This window comes from Lissotriton vulgaris, chromosome 2_1, assembly GCF_964263255.1.
Source record: "Lissotriton vulgaris chromosome 2_1, aLisVul1.2, whole genome shotgun sequence".
NCBI classification, from domain to species: Eukaryota; Metazoa; Chordata; class Amphibia; order Caudata; family Salamandridae; genus Lissotriton; species Lissotriton vulgaris.
The window spans coordinates 821705951-821733308 of NC_141687.1; the positions used below are offsets into that span (position 1 = coordinate 821705951).

The 27358-nt window shown below is 47.8% G+C and overlaps 1 protein-coding gene across 1 annotated transcript in view; it reads right to left on the reverse strand.

Moving 5' to 3' along the window:
* The window catches only part of CERKL (CERK like autophagy regulator), a 593964-nt gene that overhangs the window by 294321 nt on the left and 272285 nt on the right, over positions 1-27358 (reverse strand). The window contains exon 6 of the mRNA XM_086956224.1: positions 22857-22931. Within this exon, the coding sequence (XP_086812350.1) occupies positions 22857-22931 (75 nt within the window). The remainder of the gene's footprint in view (positions 1-22856; positions 22932-27358) is intronic.

Consider the following 27358-nt stretch of genomic DNA (forward strand, 5'->3'; position numbering starts at 1 on the left):
TCTTAGTCCCAATGTCTATTATGTATCTGGATTCCAGCCTCCTTAGTTTTTGCAGCCTATCCCCACCTCTGGGATTGTTGGGGACTTGATCTAATATAAAGTATTCCAGTAGTTCGCTATTACTTTTATGATGTTGTTTGTAATGTCTTGCTACTGGATATGATGGATCACAGTTTGTTATGGCTCTGAGGTGTTCCAGAATGCGCATTTTTGTGGGATTTACAGTGCTGCCTATATAGCGTAATCTGCAGGGACACACTAGACAATACACTGTGTAGGGTGTTGTGCAGGTCAAAAAGGATTTAATTTTTCGTGCTTCGCCTCTCACTTGGTAAGTCATGACTTTTTTACTCCGTTTGCACGCCTTACAACGTCCACAGGGATGGAAACCCACTATTGGTTTCCCAAATGGATCTTTTACAGGACGTGCAAGGTAACTACTCATTAGTGTGTTTCTTAGTGCCCTTGCTCTCCTGTAAGTTACCAACGGTTGCGTCGGTATGTCTGTGCCTATTACCGGATCTGTGGTTAACAGATTCGAGTTTTTCCTCAATGCTGTTCTTAGCTGCCCCGCTCCTTCTGAAAACGTTGTAATCAATCTGAATTTACCATCTTTGTCGTTGACCTTCAGTTTTGGTTTCTTCGTTTCAGCTCGTGAGATGTTGTTCACTTTCTTTAGGGCCTCGTTCAGACATTTCTCTCCATACCCTCGCTGTTTGAATCTTTCTATACTTTCTTGTGCATTCTTTTGATATTCCTCCTCTTTTGTGCAGTTTCTTTTAATCCGCAGCAGGTTTTTCTGAACAGCTGTGTCGTGATTTTCCCTCGTGCTATTTGTATTTCCAAGTCGAGAAAATGTATTTTACTGTCACTTATTTCACTTGTGAAGCGCAAGTTATAAGGATTTACATTTAGTCTCTCTATATATTCTTCAGCCTTCTTGTCTGGACCTCGCCAGACCATCAGCAGATCGTCTATATATCTGTACCATACCACTATGTGTTGGGTCCACTCCGCATGTTTTGGGTTCCACGCTTCATTTTCCTCCCACCACCCCCACAAAAATATTAGCGAAGCTGGGAGAATAGCTTGTGCCCATGGCCACCCCTACCAATTGTTTATAATATTGGTCTTGGTACAGAAAGATGTTATATTGTAGGCTGAAGTTTAGAAATTCCAAAAGCATTTTGTTGTGTTCTAAGAAGTTGGCCTCTCTTGTAGATACAATGTCTTTTACAGCCCTCATCCATTGTTCATGGTCTATGCTAGTGTATAAACTAGCTATGTCCATTACTATGAGTTTATCTCCTTCTCTTAAGGTGAGCTGTTCTAATTTGTTTAGTAGGTCTTTAGTGTCTTTCAAATAACTCCTCAGAGTCTTTACATAGTCAATCAGAAAATAGTCAATATAGATGGATAAATGTTCCAAGAGACTCCCTTGGGCACTTACTATTGGTCTTCCCGGTGGCTTTGCTTTATCTTTGTGTACCTTTGGGAGATGGTAGAAGCATGGTGTTATCGGATTTAGGCATCGAAGGTACAAATATTCCTCTGTCTCTATTGGATGGTGGGGATTTTGGGGATTTAACCAGACATATATATATATATATATATATATATATATATATATATATATATATATATATATATATATATACATATATAGACATATATATATATATATATATATATATATATATATATATATATATATATATATATATAGACATATATATATATATTTCCCAACTCCACCATGATAAGGGGGACACCCGCAAGAGGATTCATCATTCCAACCAGTTTAACCAGTTTAATGAGGTGAGGTCCTTCCACACTTGGCAGAAAGATCACTGAGACGTGTTTCGGCAGCGGTATAAACATAGAAACAGTACTGACATAGATTTTACCGAATGAAAATCATGAGCAGGAAATTGTAGAACTCTATGTATGGTAGATTATGTCTATCTTTTAATGTGGCAAAAGTGATGGGATGGCCCTCCTCCTCTTGTTGGGCTGGGTAGGAGATGCCTTTCACCTTCCATGTGTCTATGGACAGGCATTTCCCTTTGTATTTGATCTTGCTGTTGGCCCAAAGAGACTCCCATTATCGAGTTCCTTACACTGTTCTCCATTTCCTTGTCTACTTTGAGTAGGGCAATTTTTGTGTTTTTGAATATTGAGCTGGAGGCGTGTGTATGTTTATTAGCTGTTAGTAGTACCAGTGGATTGAGGTTGTTTAGAATGGCTCACTCGATTAGTAGCCATACCGGCGTGTACCCTTGAGGGGTTGACTTCCAGTAGGTCCCCTGTTTTGCTAGGAAAGCAGTTTGGAAGGTTATATAGTCTGCTAGGTTTAACCCTCCCAGTTTTGTATCGAGCCGTAGTTGTTTAATACTTATACGCGCTTTTCGCCCTCTCCATAGGAATTTATTAATCAGGTTATCCACTTTGCGATGGAAGTCGTCAGTAAGAAGAAGTGGTTGCTTGCTTAGCAGGTAATTGATCATTGGGGTGATCATCATCTTGATCATTTCTATTCTGCCCCACTAGGTTATAAATTTGGGAGACCAGGACTCCAAGAGTTTCTTTGTTTTTACTAACAATAGCTTGTCATTTTGGTCTAGTGTAGTCCTATGGTCGTTGCCGAAGTGGATCCCTGGGTGTTTGATAAAATCTTGTTTGCCAGGCCAGGCCCGACCTCCCTAGAGTGTCCCTAGTGGTGTGGATGTTGAGGGGTTTACATTCTGATTTGTCCCTGTTGAGTTTATATCCTGAGTGTCCTGAGTATATCTCTATGGTTTCTATCAGGGCCTCTATAGAGGTCTTAGGTTGCTCTGTCACAATGAGAATGTCGTCCGCGTAGGCGGCTAGTTTAATTTCCACATTGTTGATATTGATCCCCTTTACTTAGTCTTGATGTCCCTGATCAGGAGCTCCAAGGCCAGCAGGAAGAGTGAGGGTGACAGAGGGCAGCCCTGTCTAGTTCTGCGTTGTAGTGTGAAAGGTTCGGAGAGTGATACATTAATGACTATGCGTGCTCTTGGGTCTCCGTACAGTGCCAACACCTTCCGTATGTATGCTTCCCCAAGGTTGAATGAGTGCAAGCATTGCTCCAGGAAGGCCCATGAAACTCTGTTGAAAGCCTTCTCGGCATCTAGGGTGATAGCCACCGCTGGGTCCGCTGGGTCTGCCAGTTTGGCGGTGTGTTCTAGAATGTGGCATAGGAGTCTGGTATTGTTGTTTGACATATGGGTCTTTAGGAAGCCTACCTGTGAATTGCTTATTGACGCGTATCTGGACTCATATGAACCCCGTGAAACCACTTGGGGGGGACGGCTGTCCACAAAACAAAACACTACAAACCCAGACTAGGCTCATTGCTATAGAACACTTCTTGTAACCTATCGTTACCCTTTCCTTTCTATTCTCTCTCTTTCTTTCACCCTGTCCTTAATCTCCTAGCAAGTCAATGTAAAGGGGTGCAGCCAAACATGTATACTAATTACCTGTAGCTACGGCAATACCAACCACGTTTGGAAACGGAAACGGAAAAGCGGTAATTAATAAAATAATTTGACATTTTAAAAAAAGAAAATCATGAGCAGGAAGTTTAAAAATATATATACACACATTTTGTAATAGCACGCGTAAACCAAATTTTGGCCATGTAGCATATTGTAGTATTAATCTCGAGCCATAATGACCTTTCAAGAAAATACCAATGCATGATGCGCTGAGCAATTGCAATAAACTACATCCTTCCAATATTCCAGTCCAACTGATCTAGATAGATGCAAATGGAAAAATCAGTCCACAACAGTCCGTTCGAGTCAGGTGTTCCAGCAAAATTAAAAAAAGGTATTAAACACATAACTTTTGTGCTCCTTCAAAAGAATGTTTCTGTTTCCTGTTGAGTGAAACAACTAATGCGAGTTCCACAAACACCTTATAGTTCCTGTGCATTGGAGTGCTATACGTGAATCACCTTGAGTAACATAATGTTGCCACATTGTTGCCATTAGGATGCAAAGTTCTCCAAGAACACCAAACGCCGGTCGCAGCAAAGGAACAAGCAGTAATATGTGAGGTGTAGTCTCACAGGAGAGGAGCAAATGGAGTCCTATAACGAGCATGGAGGCAAAGTCACCAGCAGTATCACAGCTGTGAATCCTCAGCGTCAAGCAACAATGTTGTACGGTGCCCAGCACGGGGGAATCCTTGGCTCTTTAGAGTGAGGCAGCCAGCACATAGCGGGAAGCAGGAACTCCGCGCTGAAAACCTACAGGGTTTCCTTGCGCTCCGTCCTCACCCCCACACGAGACTCTCCCTCATCGACTCATTCCGGTTTCACCCTGGGGGCTTTTTCTGTAAACACTACCACAGTGAACTCCAGTAAAAGCAGTCAAAGTAGCAAGCCCAATTCACGCTGGTGTTGCGTGTTAAGGTGCCGCCGCAACCACCTTAGAAATTAAAGCAAATCCCAACTCCACCATGAGAAAGGGGACACGCACACAAGGATTTGACATTCCAGCCAGTTTAATGAGGTAAGGTCCCTCCACACTCAGCAGAAAGATCACTGAGACTCGTTTTGGCTGCGGACAGCCTTTCTCAATCAGTGAGTCATCAAATTAGACACGGCTTTTAAAACCACCCTGATTATAAACATAGAAACAGTACTGACATAGATTTTACCGAATGAAAATCATGAGCAGGAAGTTTAAAAATATATATACACACATTTTGTAATCGCGCGCGTAAACCACATTTTGGCCCTGCAGCATATTGTGTGTGTCTGTGTGTCTGTGTGTATATATATATATATATATATATATAGATATATCCAATCAGGGTCGGATTGGGATCACAATAACCTGCCCACTCTGCCCCACTCCCGCAGTGATCCCTAAGTACCTTTTCTTGTCTCCCCGTCCCGCCAAGAATGCCACTACACCTTTTCTCTGTGGTGGTCATTTATTGGCCGCAGTTTATTAGGGTTACAAGGAAAAACAGGTATTGTATCACTTGCATCAGGTATCACTTGCATTTGCATGTTATGTCATTATACATTCCTTGCCATTGTCTCTTGCCCCTTCTGGGGCGGTTTTTCTGTTGGTTGGATTTCTTTGCGCTTCCTCCGTCTCTGCATATTCCCCCTTCCCTTCGTCGCCATGTTGCCCAGCCGTGAGGCATCCCAGAGCCGTTGTCCTTAGGCCATCTCACCCAGCCGTGCGGCATCAGAAGGTGAGTGGACCTATTCTGGCGCACCGCCCTCCGGTGTGCCTCCGTACCAACCGTTCTCAGCGTAGCCCTTCGCCACGCCCTTTCCCTATCACAGCCCTGCGACAATGCTGTTCCTAAGGTGTGGGTGGGTGGGTCAAGATTCTTTTCGCCGTGCTGCTCCCCCGCTCCTGGACATAGGAGTATCCCTGGGGGAGCAGCGCTTATATGCCCCCACCAAGGCCTAGCTTGGCCCCAAGGCACCCCCCTCATTGGGGGTTTCAAACAACGCCTGCCCCCCCCATTGGCCGCGCGGTGCGGCCGGAAACCAGGTGAGGGGGGGAAGGGGGGGGGGGGGGGCGGGCTGGGCGCCAAATGGGGGCTCCCTCGCGTATCTGGGGAGACCCCGTATTCCCGCCTTCTTCTCCCCGATCGCTGCTTCCGGCCCCCATTTTGCCTGCTTTGGTGGGGGGCTCGGTGCCGGTTATGGCGCCGGCTCCTGAGCCCCTACGGGGCCCGCCTCTGCAATTCGGCCCGGGCACTGACGAAAAAAGTGGCCCACATTCAAGAAGCGTGGCCCATATTTAAGGGGCGTGGCCCACATTCAAGGGGCGTGCCCTTTCATGAAACACCATTTGCACAGACAAGGAATGAAAGTGGGAGGATACTGTTCTTGCACAGGACACAGGGCCAAGGTGACAATGGCCTACATGCTTAGCAACTAAAAAAAAATAGCAAGGCCCCTTTTTGTCACAAAATTATTCCAGCCCTCCAGCACAGGAGCACCTGAAAAGCAGCAAAGCCCCTGCTATTACTAACCTACTTAGCCCTCCCCAGACCTTCAGCTCAGGAGCACATGAACAGAGGTAAGGCCCCTGCAATTAGTAAATTAATCAACCCTCCAGGCCTTGGGAAAATGTCCTGGCAGGGGAGCACAAAACACAGCTTTCTGGGTCATCCAAGGTAGCCAGGTAGCCAGGGGGGAGGCTGAGGTGAAGCTGGCGCATGGGAAGTGCCTTTCCATTGTGTTCTGGCAGTTTGAGTATTTACCATTTACTGTAGTATTACCCTTCTACCTGTGTATGGTACCCTTTTGTAACTTGCACACGTCACTTTTCTCTTGTAACACACTGTTTGCTACCTCTCACTTTTGTTTGCTTTAGATACTTGCACAAGTCAATCAATCAATCAATCAATCAATCAATCACAGCATTTATATAGCGCACTACTCACCCGGAGGGTCTCAAGGCGCTAGGGGAAGGGGGACCGCTACTGCTCGAACAGCCAGGTCTTGAGCTGCTTCCTGAAGGCGAGGTGGTCCTGGGTCAGGCGGAGGTGGGTCGGGAGGGAGTTCCAGGTCTTGGCGGCCAGGTAGGAGAAGGACCTTCCTCCTGTGGTGGCTCTTCGGATCCGGGGGACGGCGGCGAGGGCGTGGTCGGTCGATCGAAGTTGGCGTGTGGGAGTGTAGAAGTTGAGGCGGCTGTTGAGGTATCCTGGGCCTTGGTTGTGTAGGGCCTTGTGTGCGTGGGTGAGGAGACGGAAGGCCATTCTCTTGTTGACCGGGAGCCAGTGCAGATCTCTTAGGTGTCCGGAGATGTGGCTGCGACGGGGGATGTCCAGGATGAGTCGTGCTGAGGCGTTCTGGAACCGCTGGAGTCTTTTCTGGAGTTTGGCGGTGGTTCCGGCGTAGAGAGAGTTGCCGTAGTCCAGACGGCTGGTGACGAGGGCCTGCGTGACCGTCTTCCTAGTCTCGGTGGGGATCCACCGGAAGATCTTGCGCAGCATGCGCAGGATGTTGAAGCATGACGAGGAGACGGCGTTGACTTGTCTGGTCATGGAGAGAGAGGAGTCCAGGATGAAGCCCAGGTTGCGTGCGTGGTCTGTTAGTTTGGGTGCGCTGCCCAGGGCGGGGGGCCACCAGGAGTTGTCCCAGGCGGAGGGTGAACATCCCAGGATGAGGACTTCCGTCTTGTCCGAGTTCAGTTTCAGGCGGCTGCTCATCATCCACTTGGCTACGTCTGTCATCCCTTCGTGTAGGTTGGCTCTGGCGGTGGCGGGGTCGTTGGTGAGGGAAAGGATCAGCTGGGTGTCGTCGGCGTAGGAGATGATGTTGAGGTTGTGTTTGCGTGCGATGGCTGCGAGGGGGCTCATGTAGACGTTGAAGAGGGTTGGGCTGAGCGAGGAGCCTTGAGGAACGCCGCAGATGACTTCGGTGGCTTCTGATCTGAACGGGGGGAGGCGGACTCTCTGTGTCCTTCCGGCGAGGAACGAGGTGATCCATTCCAGTGCCTTCTCCTGCATTCCGACGTTGCTGAGGCGCTGCACTAGGGTTCGGTGGCAGACCGTGTCGAAGGCCGCGGAGAGGTCTAGGAGGATGAGGGCTGCTGTTTCTCCGTTGTCGAGCAGGGCTCGGATGTCATCGGTAGCTGCGATCAGGGCGGTCTCGGTGCTGTGGTTGGCCCGGAAGCCAGACTGCGAGAGGTCGAGGGATCCGTTCGTCTCGAGGAAGGCGGCCAGCTGCTTGTTGACGGTCTTCTCGATGACTTTTGCAGGAAACGGGAGCAGGGAGATGGGGCGGTAGTTCTTGAGGTCGGTGGGGTCGGCTGATGGTTTCTTTAGTAGAGCGCTGAGTTCGGCGTGCTTCCAGCTCTCCGGGAAGGTGGCGGTGTCGAAGGAGGTGTTGATGATGTCCCGCAGGAGGGGTGCGATGATAGCGTCGGCCTTGTTGAAGACGTGGTGAGGGCAGGGGTCGGTCGGAGATCCGGAGTGGATGGAGTTCATCGTGGGGATGGTGTCTTCGGTGCTGATCGGGGTCCAGGCGCGGAGGGTGGTGGTGGGGGGCGGTGGTTCAGTCGTGGCGTGCGTCGGTTGAGAGCTGAAGCGGTTGTGTATGTCCGCAATCTTGTTGTGGAAGTAGGAGGCGAGGGAGTTGCAGAGGTCTTGCGAAGGGGTGATGTCGTTGTTTCCGGCGTTGGGGTTGGAGAGCTCTTTAACGATGTTGAAGAGTTCCTTGCTGTTGTGGGCGTTGTTGTCCAGTCGTTCCTTGAATGCAGTTTTCTTGGTGGCGTGGATCAGTTGGTGGTGTTGCAGTTTTCTTGGTGGCGTGGATCAGTTGGTGCCACCATTGCCTACGTAACGTTTGTTCTTGTGCTGGAGTGTCTGCCATTAATTGCAGTATTATACCTCTACTTGTATTTTGTACGCTTTTGTAACCTGCACACATATCACTTTTTCCTCCTGTAATGTATCGTTTGCTCCTCTTGTATTTTGGTTGCTCACTATTGTCACTTTTGATTCATGTAACTTAACGTTTGCTTTTGTAATTTGTCCACTTATAATTTTCTCCTCATGTATTATTGCTGTTCCTAGTGTGAAGCGCTCTGACACCTTTGGGTAAAGTCTGCGCTATATAAAATCGCATAAATAAATAAATAAAACAAAAAAATTCCAAACATCACCAGGCCCCCACAGCAAGACCCATTCTTCCTCGCCCACTATGCCCTGAATGTGAAGGGCTGTGGGCGAGGTGTTAAGACTAACACCGTTTCTGGGCTGCATGGGCGCCAGGGGGCCGAGGGGCAAATGGCTCAAAGGCCTGAGAAACACCTGGCCCCCAGGGAGGCCGATTATTGCAAACAATCACCCCTCCCCAGCCCAGCCTCAGCTTGATTGCTTGGCAGGGTAGGGGTGAAGGAGAGGCCACAGCTGACAATCGCTGTCTGGCCGCACTGCGAGGCTGCTTTCATTTTCTCTGTCTCTGTGCACTATGTGGGCCGGTTTTTTTTCTCCCCTTTCCTAGTCCACTCTCTGTGGACTGGGACAGGGGAGAAAAAAAACGGCCCACAGAGGGCACTAAGGCACCGGCCCTTCGGCCCATGCCCGAATGCCCGCCTTGCCAATCCGCCCCTGTATCCAATCAACGAAGTTCGCCAGTCCCCCAGCCACTTGCGGCGGCGGGCTCGAGCGAGGAGGCGACCCTCTTAATATTTCAACAAAGCAACTTTACCATCAGAAAGAAGTTAGCTCGAGCCCAGATTCATTAGCGTGAAGTTTTATTTACCACACAGAATGCCAAACAACACCCGACGCGTTTCGGTGCAGCCGCACCTTGGTCACGGGTAACAGTGTTTTTCTCCCATCACAAGTTTTAAAGTAAAGTTTAATCAAACAACATAAAGGTAGGACTACTCGTCCTCACACAAGTGTATGTTTTACCACAGTTTGGCGGCCATATTTGAATGTGTTTAGTTCTAATGCAGGTAATTGTACATCCAGTTTACCACAAGGATATGTGAGCAATCTCGACATTGTCGGGTGTTGTTTGGCATTCTGTGTGGTAAATAAAACTTCACGCTAATGAATCTGGGCTCGAGCTAACTTCTTTCTGATGGTAAAGTTGCTTTGTTGAAATATATAGATATATATGTACATACATATATATAGTTATGAGAGGACCTTTGGGTCATCTCTGTTCTGCCATTACGGCAGAACAATAGATTCAACACATTGAAATTCTACTCCTGTGGTCTGTCAGAGTGGGTGACTGTGGTATCTCCTTAGTGACGTAATGGGGAATATGTGAGCAATCTACTTGCCTCTTCTTCAACACTGATTGGTGGACACCAATAGAATCGAACTGGTTGTTATGGTTTCTTTGGAGCTGTGTGTGGGATAGTAGGAATTTATAGAGAAGAGAAGGACATTAGAAGCAGAGGCAAGTAGTGGTTGAGGTGATTACTTATAACTTGAATAAACCTGGTGGCTTAAGCTGTATGGCCGCGTAGACATTCTTTGCCTGAGCTCCTCGCGGCAGCCCTCATTTAACAAGAATCCTTAATAATCCCACCCTTAAAAAACAAATTGATTGGCAATCGGAATATATACTGACCTGAATCCGAGGTATCCAGTGACATCAGGAGTGCAGAAACTGGTGTGACATGCCTCGGCAACAGAGACGGGGCCTCCAGGGGGAAAGTGTACCATCTTGGACTCACGAAGCCGGAAGAAAGCGATGTTATGGGAGGCCCGAGACTCGGCCGGGCACCTGGGCCATGGTGTAGGCCCGTGCAGGACTCGGAATAGCGGACGAGAGGGTGTTCCCCCAGAGTCACTGTGGAGCAGAGGGCAGCGGTTCCGCTGCATCGGAGGACTGTGGACAGGCGAGGAAGCCCAAATGGGGTTGTGGCCCGGTCCTGTGGCATACAGGGAGCAGCAGCGGTTCGCATCGGTGGCCCGCAGGAGGAAAGCTGAGAGCATCAAGAAGAAGAGTTGCCAGCCCAACAAGCCTTGGGCAACTAGAGAGGTGGCCTCTGGGCTGCCAAGGGGCTGAACATTTTAGCATTTGTGGCGCTGTTCCCTGGAATCCAGAGTGAACAGTAATGGGAGACTGCTACAATATTGGCCACAAACGCAGGACATATGCAGGACTGTCCACTGCTGAGCCAGGAAGTTATTGGGCCTGGGAGGGCACGGGCGCATTGGAAGGATCTGGTCAGAATTGAGTGAGCTGGCAGGGAGCATGAGTGGAATACTGGCCCGTAGATCGAGATATTTATGAACGAAGAGCCGCTCTGTTTAATTCACTGCCACCCAATGGGGTCCTAGAGGTCGACCCAACTGACAGTCATGGAGTGAGCCGCTGGCCCGGGGGGAATCACACGGGGCCCTACGATGATAAAGAGGAGGCTTTTGAAGGGACAGAGCACACGCGTATACACCGGTCTATATGGCTTGCTCGAGTCATAGCACAGGGGTCAAGTGAATCTGTAAAACATGCAATGGAAGCGAAAAGCCAATGAAAGTGGCAGCAAAGACCCTTACAAGTCAGCCAAGCATTTATCCAATGGGAAACTATCGTGAGTTGGAAGAGATCGGGACTCTGTGTCCGGCTAATGGTTACTTCCAGTCAAAGCACGGGGCAAATTATGACTCGGTTCTCCCAACCCAGGGCAGAGAAGAGAGGCTGACCATTAGATGGAAAGCAGTTCATCAGCGACTGCCATGGGGAAAGATAACCCCCACCCTCCCCCCCCAAGTCTCAGACGAATAAAATCTCTAACTATGCACAACCACTGATACATGGCTCGGAACAGCAAGACGGTAATTCTGCCGGTGACCAAGTACCTCCGGAGAGGGCTGATGAGGGTCCACCCACACTGGTGGATGTGATTCAGGCCATCCAAAGAACCAAGGATGACATGGTCAATAGAAAGGACTCGAGAGCTATAGATGTTAATCTACTACGGGTTGATTTGAGGAAAGTCTCAGATAGAATGGACACCACCGAAAAAGATGTGAGTGCATTGCAGTCTGATGGCAAGTCCCTTAGGGGCACTCTAGTTGAACTGAAAACACAGGTAATACAGCTAGACGAGATTGTGGAGGATTTAGAAGGGAGATCATGGAGAAGTTATCTGTGTTCTGTTGGATTCCCCAAAAAGGCAGAGTGCCCCTCCATCGAGCTCTTCCTGGAGGAGTGGCTCACCAGAGCAATTGTCCCACTCTCAAAATTATTTAACATCGAGCCCGCATACAGGGCATTTGTCCCGCCGCACAGACCAGGAGCCAGACCAGAAGCACCACCGAGGGTCATTATGGCAAAACTGTTTAACTATCGGGCCAGATACTTCCTACTGCAGCTCTCACGTAATCAAGGTCAGTTCATTTTTGAGGGACAGTCCCATCTCAATATATCAAGACTACACCCAACGAGTACAAGATCACAGGAAATCCTACATCAAGGTCTGTGTGAGTTGAACTTGAAATATAGCCTAATGTTTCCTGCGAAACTAAGGGTTGAACATGAAGTACACACGCTCTTCTTCCACTTTGCGGGGGACACCACTGATTGGCTGAATACTAAGGGACCAGAGAGACAACAGTTGGTCCCCTCCAAGGGGTCTTCTGGGAGCCACAAAGTACCAGGGACACTACAAGATCGTCAGCGATCTCAAAGACAACAACAGTCTGGAGCATGGAGTGACAATGGCCGAATAACAGTCCTACGAGAAAGGGGCCAAATGGGAAAAGTTCAACCTGAGACATTTAGCCACATGGTTTGACAAGAATAGCAGCACAAATTTTGAAACTCCTTAGTTGGAATATTAGAGGTATGGCGGGGCTGGTGAGAAGACGCAGGGCCTAAGTTTTTCGGAAACGATATAAAGTGGGGATCGCTGGATTGCAGGAGACGCATGTATGAGGAGACACCATCGCAAGTTTTTCGGAAACGGTATAAAATGGGGATCGCTGGATTGCAGGAGACGCATGTATGAGGATTCAGAAAAGGGGGTGGTGATGGACAGAGTATCTGAATTAAACAGAACACTCATACCCAGTCAACAGATAAGGGCTTGATCCATCACCGTTTTTTAGCTCACTGCACCATCCCAGCTCAGAACCTGGCTACATGCAAATTAGTCTGTCCCTGGCCCAGTGCATCATGGGAACAGGGCAGACCAAACTACCAAGCCAATTCTTATACTGGGAAGGAAACAAGCTTCCGGGGACCGGTTTCTGGCATTACAGCCGTCTTCGGCCCGGCTTGCTTGAATCCTGATGGTGCAATGAGCAAGGGACTCACATCTGAGTATACCCTTCCACCGGTGAAGAATTGGCTTGGTAGTTTGGTCTGCCCTGTTCCCATGAGGCACTGGGTCAGACTAATTTGCATATAGCCAGGTTCTGAACTGGGGTGATGCAGTGAGCTAAATAACGGTGATGGATTCAGCCCTGATCTCTTGACTGGGTAAGAGTGGTCTGCTTAATTCAGACACTCTGTTCATCACCACCCCCTTTTCTGAAGCATGTATGAGGAGGCACCATCGTAAGTATCAGTAAAAAATGGAGAGGGAAGATATATGTTACCTCTTATTCAGGATTTCTAAATGGAGCAATGATTTGGGTAGCCCTGGGAGAGCCATTCCACTACCTGAACCATGTTTTGGACCCAGAAGGAAGATATGTTATTCTCCATGGGAAGTGGGAGGGCAGGGAGTTGTGTATTATTAACATGTAGGCCCCAAATATAGATTGTCCTGACTTTTTCCCCTGCCATTCTCAAAGCAGCGACACCATATTTGGGGGCCGAGATTGTCCTTCTGGGGTATTTTAATTGTGTCTTTGATGCACAGCTAGATAAGGAGCCCCCAAGAGCTCATACTAAACCACGGATGCTGCGGTCCTTGCAGTTGCTGCTACAGGGTACGCAGCTTACAGATGAGTGGCGGGCTAGAAACTAAACGACGAAAGCGTTCTCCTGTTATACCCCAGCGTCAAATACACGCAGCCGCATCGACCATTGTTGTCTCACACCTGGGTTGTCGGTAACCCTGGGGGGAGTTTGCGAAACTCCGCGAAGTGAACAAAATAAATCCCCCGCGCTACGTGGAGCTCCGCAAGCGGAGCACTGCAATTGAAAAATGCCCTGTTGAGAAATCTCGCCAGGAGGTTTATTTTCCATACTTGCGAACTTGACGTTGGCTATCGCGAACGAGGAAAAATCTCGTCAGGAGGTGGATTTTCCTCGCTCGCGCTCACCAACTTGACGTTGGTGAACGCGAGCGAGGAAAAAACTCTGCTCCGATGCGCAAAGCAGAGATTTTGAGAACTCTCCGAGCTCAGCGTAACGCGGAGTACGGAAAACTCTGCAAACTCCGTGAGCGGAGCGCAGTTCCCCACCCAGGGTTAGTTGTCGGCAGACTGGGAGGGTATTTCCTACCTCCCCCGATACTTTTCGGATCATGCCCCGCTGTTGCTCACCTTGAAAAATGGCCCGGGCCGCCCGGCCATCCCGCTCTGGAGGCTCAGGGTAGAAGCATTATATGATCCACCTTATGCTGCTGTGGGCTCAGAAACTCTACAAAACTATTTTCAAAAAAACTGGGGGTCTGCTTCTAATAGATCGACTGAGTGGCAGGCCATGAAGGTGGATATGAGAGGGGTGTGAATGAAGACCACGTATGGAGTGAAGGAACAGTTAAAAAGCGACATCTGAAAGCTTGAACGCCAACTGCAGGGCATAGAAGGCACTGTACTTGAGACACAGGAACACTTGGCTGAGTGGGCCAGAGTTCACGGGGAGCTGCTGGATGCTTGGGCCAGATTGGATACATTTACATATACATCATATAGACAGAGGTTACATATGCAGGGGGATAGACCAGGGGCGCTACTTGTGAGGTTAATCAAAACAGAAAAGGAACAAACGCCCATATTGCAATTACAGAACAATGAGGGAGTCCGACTGGAACACAACGGGAGATTTTGTGGAAATTTGCATCACATTTGGATTCTACGTGCTCAGGGGCCCAACGGACCAATTCTGGGCAACTTTGGGAGTTTCTGGAGGGCGTGGCTCTCCCCAAACTAGATGAAACCGAGGCGAAGGCCCTGGGGCATAGATCTCATGAGAGGAAATACTAGCATCTATACTGCGTTTGAAACCGAAGCAGTGTGCAGGCGGAGATGTGCTTCCAACGGAATTTTACCAGAGATATGCTCGCTTATTGGTTGATCGCTTATTAGAAGTATTTAACAAGGCCCTAGATAGGAAAATTCTACCAAATACAGTGTGAGAGGCAATTGTGTCCATGCTCCTTAAGCCAGGCAGGGACCCCCTGTTGACGAGCACCTATAGACCAATATCACTCCTCAATGTAGACGCCAAAATATTGAGTGGGATACTGGCGTATGGGTTGCTGCCCTATATGTCTCGAGTGATTCACCCGGATAAAGCTGGGTTTATTCCTAAACAAAACACCACACATAGTTTACGACGTCTGGCACACGTCTGGCATGCCCGGAGTCTGGAGTCAGAGGAGTGGGCATTGGGCCAGCTGGATATCAGACAGGCGTTTGACTCGGTGGAGTGGAATCATATATGGGCAATGTTGGCCAAGATAGGAGTAGGGCAACCTTTATTCCAATGGATGCAAACCATATATAATAGACTGACTGCATGGTGCGCATACATGGACAAGCCTGAGAGAGCTTTGGCCTGAAACAGACTACTCGACAGGGGTACCACCAGTCCCCGCTCCTGTTCGCCATAGCGATGGAGCCACTGGCTATCACATTACAAACAAAAATGGAGGGCTGGAGATACGACTGGGGAAAGCGCTACATGTGGTCTCTATGTATGCCGATGATACACTGGCATACCTGCATCGTCCAGCAGAGGCAGTTCCAGTGCTAATTGACGAACTGGAAAAGTTTGATCTATTGACTGGCCTATGCCTAAACCCTGGAAAATCCAAATTATTTCCCATAGGTGAATTAATAGGAAAATCTGAGAACAAATTCCCTACTGTGGAAATGAGATGGCTATTAGAGGGGGTGCAATATCTAGGGATCACATTGACACATACGAGCACGCCATACTTAGCCAAAAATATAGGGAAGAGAATAGATTGGGATAAAAGATCTGTTGCCTTTTGGAAGGGACTCCCGTTATCCTTAATAGGGAGGGTAGAGTTGACTAAAATTGTATTTCTGCCGAGATGCCTGTACACCCTGCAGAATTCTTTATATATGGTCCTGCAGAAATATTTTTCACAGCTGGACAACCTGATCGTAGAGTTGCTATGGGGAACCAAACGGTGGAGCATTAAACTGAGCACACTGCAGAGACGGCAGGGGATGGGGGTCTGGAAGTTCTGCGTTTTAATTTTTATTATATGGCCACACATTTGCAGCATGCTGTACATTGGTTTGACGAGCAAGACAACTGGGAGAAGCATTTACTGGCGGGCACACATCGTGACATATCCCTCCCGGAATTGTTCATAATGGGATCGAGGGTGCTGAGATCTCTCCCCTATGTCATACGTCAAGTTGCATCGGTGTGGGAATCCTGGGTACCGAAAGTAGTTGGGAGAGCGCAGTATGCTTCTGAGACTCCACTGTGGGCGGTGACTACCTACAAACGGAGAGAACAAGTAATGAATGTTACCAAATGGAAAGAGGGTGGATGTCTTTTGATGGGGGACTTATACACTGCAGAGAGGTTCATAACTAGAGAGGAAGCAAATTACATTTTTCAAGTAAGCAGGGCCTGTACCTGCAGTACGCTAAGATCTCAGCTGTATTTTTCTTGCTCGGTCACGGGCACACCATTCTACTGTTAAACACCATATCTCATCTTGTTTTGCACCGTTCAGGATCCAGGTATTTCAACAGGGTACACAGTTCTAGAGTTAAACAGTCTTTTCTGCTTTGTGTTGGTGGGCGGCACGATTCCACAATTAAACATCCTTGTCTGCTTTAAGCTCGGTGACGGGCACACCTTGTTGGATCTGTTTTCAATTAAGTGACAGGCACACCTCAATTTGTCTGTCTGGAGCACTGAATTCAAATGGGCTGATAGTAAGCATAATGAACCGTCAAAAATATGTTAAGGGTTGAAGTATTATTTTGTTTATTTCACACTTTTGGGGTAGGTTGTGTTTGTGCTGTGTTACCATGCAGAAGGTAACTCCTCTTCCCTTCTTCTTGAAGAGTCCAGGTGAATCTCCAATACCCTGGAAGACGTGGAAATATGCTTTTACACATTATGCTAGAGTGCATGGTACTTCGTTAAAGGGTGAACGTACAATGTCTTTACTACTGCATCGTCCGGGGCCTAAAAGCCAGGAGGTTTTTTGTTTTTAGCACCTACCTGATCTCACATCGGATCTAAGTGATAAATTCAATGACGATGAAATATGCATAAAAAATGTATCTTCACTACCTACGTAAGATCTCAACAGTTTTAAAGCGGTACTAATTTGGTAAGCACCTACAAAGGTCTGGAGATTCAATTGAAGAATGTATATCCGTATTAATTAGCCTCAACATGTAATTTTGGTGAGATTGAGAGACCAATTTATGTTGAGTTGTAGCTTTGAATAAGCGAAGAATCTTTTTGGCAAAAAGATGACTCCGCGCTCTCTGACTTGGTGACTACTGCGAAAACCTATGAACACAGTCTGGTATGTGTGGAGGAAATGAAAAAGGGAGGTAGCAACGGGAAAGAAGATTTAGTGCAACCTGTTTCCTCATACAAAAAACACAATGATCAAGGTGCAGGTTAGAAATTCTGGAAAGATGTTGGCAAAGACGTGAAAAAACTCAAGGGAGGTGTTTCAGGTGTAGCTACTTTGGTCACATTGCTAATAATATAGACTGTGTGTTGGAAGGCCCCTTGTAATAGTTGTGGTAAGAAGGGGCATGTCTCCAAGTGTTGCAGAAGTACTGACTTGAAGAAAAAGAAAATTTGAGAGGTCACATGTGACGAAGAAGACTCATCAAGTGAGGAAATCATCTTGCACGTGAAAGACTGCATGAGTGGTCCCATGGAGACAGTGCAGATCGAAGGTGTGCCAGTCTTCGTGTTGTTTGACTCTGGGGCAAACAGCCCTAGGGAAATGTTTGTAAAGAATTTGTTGGGTAAGGTCAACTTGTTTAAATCTGACATTTGTTCCAAAAGTTACGGGGGTCATCCCATCAAAGTGCTGGGTTATTTTAGTTGAACCATCCAGTTAAAGGACAGAATAATGGCGGGGAAAATATATGTCTCTCTGACAGGCAACTCTCTCATCAGTTGGTTTTGTCAGAGAGACCTCATGGTTTATCTTGACCCCAATGAGAGTCCATCTGTGAGACTGAAACAAATTGAACAAGTAAGGGAGGTGATCAATGATAGGCCGCATTTTGAACAACTGTTTCCAGAAGTGTTTTAGGCTAAGCTGGACTGTACACAAAATTAAGCTAAAGAACGGATCAACACCTATAGTGTGTAAGGTGAGAAGGGTGCCATTAGTGGTCAAGGAAAAAATGAAAGCTGAACTAAAAAAGTGAAGTTAATGGCACAATTGAGGATGTTGCCTAACATCAATGAGATGCTGCCAATGTTAACAGGAACATGTTGTTTTTCGTCAGTTAATTTGACTTCTGCTTACCACCAGGAAAAACTACACCAGGACTCACAAGAGCCGACAGCTATTGTCATCCTGTTTGGTACTTATAAGTTTGTATGCATGCCATAAGGGTTGATTTTGGTGGCAGCTGTTTACCAAAGAGTGATGGAGAGGGTATTGAAAGGAATACTGGGCATAACAATCTACCAGGAGGATGTGTTGGTATATGGAAAGAAAGGTAAGAAAATATCTCCAAACAAGGTTGCTTAGTTATCCAGTACATGGTATATATGCGATATTACAATCCCATATGTGTGGCAAAAAAGAGTTTTGATGGACCGCGCCCAGCGCCAGACCCCCTGGTCCTCGCAAATCCCACTCCACCCGCATAACATATGATGCTGCATCCCTCTCAGCACTCAACCCCGGCCGTCTCCAAGACTGCTACCAAGCCACCCCAGGACACACCCATGGACCCTTCACCTGCCACTCCTGCAAGTTCGACTGCATCAGGACCCACACCAAATCCACAGACTCCAAACAGAGCGACAACACTAACCCACTGAAGTGCATCCTACTCAGCACCCGCTCGGTCCACAGACACGCCATTGAACTTTGGAACCTACTCGACACCACATCGCCAGACGTCGCCTTTCTTAAAGAAACCTGGATGAACGCCTCATCAGCTCCAGACATCGCCATAGCCATCCCGGATGGCTACAAGATCATCCGAAAGGACCGCACCATCCAAACAGGAGGAGGCATCGCCATCGTCCATAAGAACTCCATCCGCATCACGACCAGCTCAGACGATAACCTCGCAGCCGCCGAACACCTTCACTTCCAGATCCACACCGACCCCAAGACCACACTCAGAGGCACCCTCATCTACAGACCTCTAGGACCCCGCACACAATTCAGCGAAGACATCACTGACTTCATCAGCCCACACGCCCTCCCCTCCGAGGGCTACATTCTACTGGGAGACCTCAACTTCCACCTGGAAAAGAAAAACGACGGCAACACCACCACCCTTCTGGACACCCTGGCCAATCTCGGACTCAAACAACTTGTTGATACCCTCACCCACTATGCCGGACACACGCTCGACCCAATCTTCACCTCTAGCAAGCACATCTCCTTCAACCACACCACAGCTCTCCACTGGACGGACCACAGCTGCGTTCACTTCAACTACAAAAAGACCACGACCCACAACCTCCCACAACCAATCCCCCGAAGAAACTGGAACAAAATTACCACCGACCAGCTCTTCACTTCGCTTCACCAAAACCCTCCTGCCAAATCATCGGACCCAAACCAAGCAGCCACCAACCTCACACAATGGATCATCCACAGCGCCGACGAACTAGCACCCTTGAAAAACCATAAAATCAAGCAAAGTAGCAAAAAAGACCCCTGGTTCAACGATTTAATTTAATTTAATTTGCGTGTTTATATAGCGCTAGAATCACTCCCGGGGGAGTATCTCCGCGCTTCGACCGCTGCGAAACCCTTCCTGGCTTCCCTGAGAGATGGTCCCTTAATGGGTATCTCCAGGGTGAGACCAGGCATCCCCGGCGGTCTGGTGGGGCCGTTAGTGAAGATGAGGCAAGCTAATGCCCAGAGTTGCCGAGTGTGATCGCTGATCAGAGTGGGCACCGAGGCGAGAGAATTATCGAGTCCGCTGACCCTGGTCCAGAAACCTGCCGCGCAGGGAATCGAACCCTGGTCCCGGGCCGTCCTCTGCTCTCGGGTCTGCCGCCTCTAACCAGTGAGCCACACTACTTCACTGACATTAGGATGAGGGCAACTGTTTCTCCGTTGTCCAGTAGTGTTCGAATGTCGTCTGTTGCTGCGATGAGGGCGGTTTCGGTGCTGTGTTTGGCTCGGAAGCCGGACTGTGAGGGGTCGAGGGATTTGTTGGATTCGAGGAAGGCGGCGAGCTGACTGTTGACGGCTTTCTCAATAACTTTGGCAGGGAATGGGAGGAGCGAGATGGGGCAGTAGTTCTTAAGTTCAGTGGGGTCTGCTGTGGGTTTCTTCAGGAGGGCGCTGAGTTCGGCATGTTTCCAGCTTTCTGGGAAGGTAGCGGAGTTGAGGGAGCAGTTGATGGCGTCTCGTCTTCCGAGCCAAACACAGCACCGAAACCGCCCTCATCGCAGCAACAGACGACATTCGAACACTACTGGACAACGGAGAAACAGTTGCCCTCATCCTACTTGACCCACGCAGCCTTCGACACAGTCTGTCATAGCACCCTCATACAACGCCTCAGCAATGTCGGAGTACAAGGAAAAGCATTGGACTGGATCATCTTGTTCCTCGCCGGAAGAACCCAGAGAGTCCGCCTCAACCCTTTCAGATCAGAGGCCACCGAAGTCATATGCGGCGTACCACAAGGATCATCACTCAGTCCTACCCTCTTCAACGTATACATGAGTCCCCTCGCATCCATAGCACGCCAACACAACCTCAACATCATCTCCTACGCAGACGACACCCAGCTGATCCTCTCCCTCGCCAAAGATCCAAACACCGCCAAAACCAACTTACACGAAGGAATGAAAGATGTAGCCGAGTGGATGAAGAACAGCTGGTTAAAACTGAACTCGGACAAAACGGAAGTCCTAATCTTAGGCTCATCCCCCTCCGCTTGGGACGACTCATGGTGGCCACCGGCCCTGGGAACAGCACCCATGCCAACGGACCACGCACGTAACCTGGGCTTCATCCTGGACTCCTCCCTCTCGATGACCAGACAAGTCAACGCCGTCTCATCATCATGCTTCAACATCCTACGCATGCTCAAAAAAATATTCCGTTGGATCCCCACCGAAACAAGAAAAACGGTCACCCACGCACTGGTCACAAGCCGACTGGATTACGGAAACACCCTTTACGCCGGAACCACAGCCAAACTACAGAAAAAACTCCAACGCATCCAAAACGCCTCAGCCAGACTCGTACTAGACATCCCCCTCCAAGCTCACATTTCCGGTCACCTGAAAGACCTCCACTAGCTCCCCATCAACAAGAGGATAACGTTCCGACTCCTCACCCACGCACACAAAGCCCTCTACGACCTAGGACCCGAATGCCTCAACACGCGCCTGTCCTTTTACACCCCCACCCACCAACTACGATCGTCCAATCAAGCCCTCGCCGCAATTCCACGCATCCATAGATCCACCATGGGGGGAAGATCCTTCTCCTACTTAGCGGCCAAAACCTGGAATTCTCTCCCCACCCACCTCCGCCTTACACAGAACCACCTCTCCTTCAGAAAGCAACTTAAAACTTGGATATTCGATAAGTAAAGTACCCCCCCTCCCACAAGCGCCTTGAGACCCTCTGGGTGAGTAGTGCGCTATACACATTTTTGAACTTGGCATATAGTGCAAGGTGGACCTTCTGGTTGAGATGAATGAATGAATATTCAAGAAGCAGCTATGATGGCACATCTCTTACGATGACCCAATCAAAAAGTGAAAAAAAGAATCTCAAAGCCAATGTGTGAATGGAAAAATTGGAAACCTTCAGAAGTAAATAAGTTTGGGCCTAAAACTACACAGGCAGCAACAGGCACGTTAAACTGGTTCCATCATTGAAGCTTTCACATATTTTGAGTACATTTGCTGGAATTATCAATTAGTCAGTGCTCACTAAACATTCGGAATTCCTAAAGTCATGGGTCTGTATTAAATTCAAGGGTTCTAAACGTCAGTGAGCACTGAATGTTATGATGCTCTTGCTCCCAGCTTCCTCACAGTTTTTATATTTTCAGCAGCAGACGTTTTCAATCTTAACCAGACTGAGTGCTTGTTCCTTTCTTGGATCCTGCTTCATTACCGCTGCACTGTCTGCCGCAGTGGTGTAGACGACACGGCACACTACCGGAAAGCATGAATCCTGCTATCAGCAATCCCCGGAACTGCTTGTTTGCATAGCCCACACTGCAACCAGTTTTCAAACACAGGCAAAACTGTAAAGATTCCAGTGGAGGCTGGTATTTGAAGGCGGTGGGACAGCGGGCTGTGGGGGTGGAGGGGAAGAGGAAATTAAACAAAAAGATCTACAAATTAACCTGTCTGCCGCCTGCCATTGTTGCCTCCTCCTCTTCCTCCTCTCGGTCCTCTTCCCCGCTTCCAGGGCAAGAAACAGGATGCAAGAAGCAGGATGCAAATGTCTTTGAGCCTCCCGATAGTCAATCCCAGTGCTGCAATGCAGCGTTGTGATTGGTCTGAGGGCCATGGATTGGGGCTCAGACAGACAATTGAGGCTGGGCATGTTCTCCATGCAGACTGCATGGAGAACATGCAAAGTGCGCATGAATGTGCGCACTTTAGGGAATGCAAACCATTCCTGCTCTGTCAGCAGAGCAACTCCGCCCCATCCCACCCACAAAACTGCCGCAATAAGGAAAAAATAAAATGATAAAAACTTTGAGGTATTTTGATTATATTTTTCCTTTAGTGACACTGCTTGAAAGCAGTAGGGTGATGCTCCTCGGCCTTAGCGGAAAAGCCACCACTGAAAGATTCCCAAAGAGTGCTGTAGATGCCAAATCCCTGTTGCTTAAAAAAAAAAAAAAAAAAACAGCAATGACAAACTAAAGCCTAAAACCAAATCACATTACACTTATGAATGCAGAAGTGACATATACTTAGGGAAACGAAGAACATCCGAAAAAAGAGGGTTTCTTAGTGATATAAATAAGACTTCATCTGTATGAATACTTACCCATTATTATATGCAACGCTGCCGTCACTGGATGTTTAACTCCATGCAGCGTGTATGCTATAATATTTGTGGAGCCTGCAGAAAAAAACATTATTGATAGTTAATAAACACCTGTGAGAATTAAACACTAAAAACTACTGTAAAACAACTTTTTCTGTAAGGCAGCATTTTCGATTTTTGTATCATAAAGTATATTTATTTTTGAAGATTAGTTGTTTTCTCGGACTTAACTGAATGTCAGTGGTGGCTGGTGACATTTGAAAGTGGTAAGGCGTAACATTTCGGGCTAAGGTGAAGGACCGGGTTTTAGAACCCAGCGGCGCCAGGGAGAACGCCTGAAACCTTCGAGTTCCCCTGTCTTGGCAAACAGAGACACGGGATACTTCTTGATGGCGTCAAAGTTTATTGGTTGCAACCAGGGACAGAGATCTACGAAGTACACACGGGTAGTTCGTCAGAGACTGCACACTTTCTATAAACGGAGCTCGGCCTTTTATGCCGAAAATCATGCCTCAGGCAGCATTACAATTTACATTTGGTGCATACAAACTGACCAATGACAATGTAGCATTTCAAAAGTAGCGAATGACGACAGTCAAAGACAATCCCATTTTCAGTTGTCCAGCCTACCAGAAATGATCACGCACATTCTCGGTTTCCTGTTTGATCAGGCCGGACAAACCCATCGTAAACCCTTCAACCCAGATACATGATCATGTCGTAAAGGAAAGGCAGACACAGATGGGGAGGAGATAGAGAGGTGGGAACAGTGTACCATAAACTCGGGCACGTCCTGCCCTTTGATCTTTATCTGACCAGCTGCTGAACAAGGAACTGGCTCAGCGGGGTCCGCCCCAGGCAAGGAGTCAGTTCGGCCAGGTCATCCAGAAGTCAGCTAAGGCGTACGTGTCTCAAGGACACGCTCGGCCGCAGTCATCAGGCCTATGTTAGGGCAACCACACAAAATCGCTGCTGCATACAAAATGGAACCCGGAGGTCCATACTAAATCCTCGAATATAGAGTGTTCTCCTATATCGATACATACGAAAACACTCAGACACGTTACACTCGCCATTTGCGGTCTGCTGAGACCAAAATCGTCCATTTCCGACGATCTTTATAAATCGGGTTCGGAACTATCGAACCCAATTCGGAAACACGGAACCACAGACCCTCCTTTTGCCCTATCATAGGCAATAAACCCAAACCCATTTTAATCTGAATCCGGATCTATATTCATCAGGTCATCGATATGCTGCTGTAGCATCATCCTATTACTAAGCATCTCTCTCTGGACAGGTCTCCGTACACACAAAGTAGCACATAGGCCACAAATAGCAGGAGCACACTGCACACAGAGACAGAACATGAACAGGATTGCTAAGACCATCCCAATAACCATCAAAATCTTCCAACCCCAAGTGGATATCAATCCCCATAACCATCCCATCAAAGACCAATCTCCTGTGTCCACATGGACAGAATCGGAGATTTTGTGCAATTTGGAAATGGCCTGGAAGACTGATGGAGCGTTGTCTGGAATGAAAACACAGCAGCTTGATTGAATCAATTTACAAACTCCACCTCGATCTGCCAGGATAACATCAAGGGCAACTCAATTCTGCAGTGTCATAAGTCTATCCGACTGGAGCTCAGCAGTCAAGTTACCAAGGGCACCGGCAGTGTCAACTATGGTGGACTCAACCACTCGTGTTAGCTGACGAATATTCCTACTGTTAGCCATAGGTCCCCAAAACGGCAGAAAACCCTTCAGGAAATCTCCCAATTCTTGTCCTGCAGTGTCTTCTTGACTAAAGACACCTCTAGCAACTCTCGTCTTGTGGTAATCTGCCGCAGCTGTAAAAGTGGGAGGTAACAGAAAGGAAACAAAGCATGTGCCCGAGAAGTCGGGGGGCAACCATGTGTACGCTTTGTCATAGCAAACAAAGTAGGTACCCTTAGCCGCTAAGAACGCTGGGGAAGACTGAGACGCAAACACGTAAGTCTCAGCACAAACACTCTTCCTTAACTGAGCCTTCGGATTCTTACCGTTGCCCTGCAGACAATAGTGGCCCCGATGGGGCACTATCCAGATCGGTGGAGGACTTTTCGCTCGCTGGTTAACACTCAGACTAACTCCATATCCAGTGACGTTCCAACCACTATATGGTTGCCTCTCATCTTTCGGAATAGTCTCAACTGCATTAGTCCCTTTAATCATGTCGACTATGCCTTTAGCTAAAGCACTATTCTTTGGATTGTCTTTCGGTGAACGTAGGGGGTAGACACTATGGGCATAGATGAACATGGTTCTGTAAGCTCGAATCGAACCATTTAAACTAAAGGGCAAAACTAAATAAGGAATACCCTTGTCGGTTGTATGTGGCATCAAACCACAAATCCAGCAGTTTGTTGTATTAATCACTAACTGATGCTGGTGCAAAAGTTGAATGAAGGAATTGTTAGAAAATTCCAAACGTCTGACTACCTCATGTTCGGGCAAAGGATGGAAAGAATGAGAAGAAATAGTAGGTGAAGGTGTAGGTTGCACAGTGGAATTAGACGTCATTTTAAAAACAAATGCTACATAACCAGCTATAAATATTACGAAGCTCAATAGCAAAAATAAACATGGTATCAAAAAGCATTTCTTCGACATTATTTTGAATATACGTTTTCTAAAAGTCAATGCCTGTACAGATCTCTCCAACTCAAAGAAATCCATCCTAAACTAAATGTGCTGCCCGCGGTGGTTGGTTGATTCTGCTTGAGAGTGCCTCTGCTGCACCCCAGAAGGCTGCATCGGGCCAACAGAACCCTCGACCTAGTGTCTCAGGCTTGCACTCCCAAGACTGGTAGCAACCGCGACCCTAGCAGCGAGAACCGGATGGCAGTTCAAGAAAAACAAAAATGAGTAGATCCTTGGTGGAGAGTTAACCTGCAAACAGTAAAAAAAAATCAACTTTATTAATATTTTATTTGTCCATAATTCTCGATCTCAGATTGTAGCGACCTCTTCCAGATAGTTCTTGATCAGCGAACAAAAGGTGAGGCTTTGTAGTGTCCCATCGATCCGCAGGAGGTACTGACGCTTGCAAAATCTGATCGCTCTCTTTCTCTGAGCTAGTTCCAATCAATCGAGCATCGCTGAACGGTACGAACCGTGGGACTACTTCTGTTTCAGAGTCCGCAAGACCCTCCTGGACCCACTTGTCATAAGGCAAAGACAAAGGTGCCTTTTTGGTATGCGAGCCGTGGATCCAGTTACGCTTCCCTCGCACTCGGACCGCAGATCTCGAAGACAAAAGCACTTGGTAGGGCCCAGTCCAGCAGGGCTGCTCGTTCTTCGTCCGCTGAAAATTCCGAACAAAAATCCAGGAGCCAGGTTCGATGGAGTGCCCTGGATCCTCTGTAGCTTGTGGAAGACTGTCATGTACCTGTTGGCGTAAAACACTCATTTTAGTTGTCAGTTCACGCAAATAATCAAAACAGGATACTCGAGGTCACTGAACCTCGTCGGTCTTGGTACGCCCCAAATATTCGCCGGGCGACCAAACACAACCTCATACGGACTCAAACCCATTCGTGAATGCACAGTCATTCTTGTGGACAAAAGTGCTAATGGCAGAGCATCTGGCCATTGCAAACCAGTGCTTTCTTGAATTTTGGCCAATTTCAACTTAAGGGTGCCATTGTAGCACTCGACTAAACCAGCTGATTGGGGGTGATTTGCAGCGTGGAATTTCTGCCTAATCCCGAGGCCCTCACACACTCTCCTCATGACTCGACCCACAAATCCACTTCCGTTATCACTCCAGATAATTCTCGGCATTCCAAATCTCGGGAAAAATTCCTTTATCAAAACTTTTGCTGTGGACAAAGCAGTATTGTCCTTAAGGGGGTAAGCTTCTACCCATCTAGAAAAGGAGCAAACAACCACTAACACATATTTCAAGTTGTTGCATCTCTCCATATGAATAAAATCTAGCTGCAAAGCCTCGAACGGATACGTAGGAGGAGTAAAATGACCAGCTGGTGTTGGAGTTCCCTTACCAGGATTATGCATCAAACACACCATACAGTTCTTGACTAAATTCTCTGCGCATCTGGGGATTCCCACATTCTGCCAAACCGGAGCCAACAACTTGCAAATCCCTTTCACACTAATGTGTGCCATTCCATGAGCCATTGTAACAACTGGAAGCACATACGCGTTAGGCAACAACCATCTCTGATGTCCGACAAATCAGTCCAACAACCATTCGAATCCAGTCTACCCTTACTTTCTCTCCATTCATCCAACTCTTTCTCTGTGGCCTCACTCTGAATAATCTTCACGCTCTCAACAGTATCTTCACACATACTCTTCTCTCGAACCCATCTCGCCGGACCCGCAACATACATTCGACTCATCACGTTTCTAGCAGTTTCTTTCGCAACTTCATCCGCAAACGCATTACCACGACCAACATCATCCGTAACCTTTTTATGGGCACTGCAT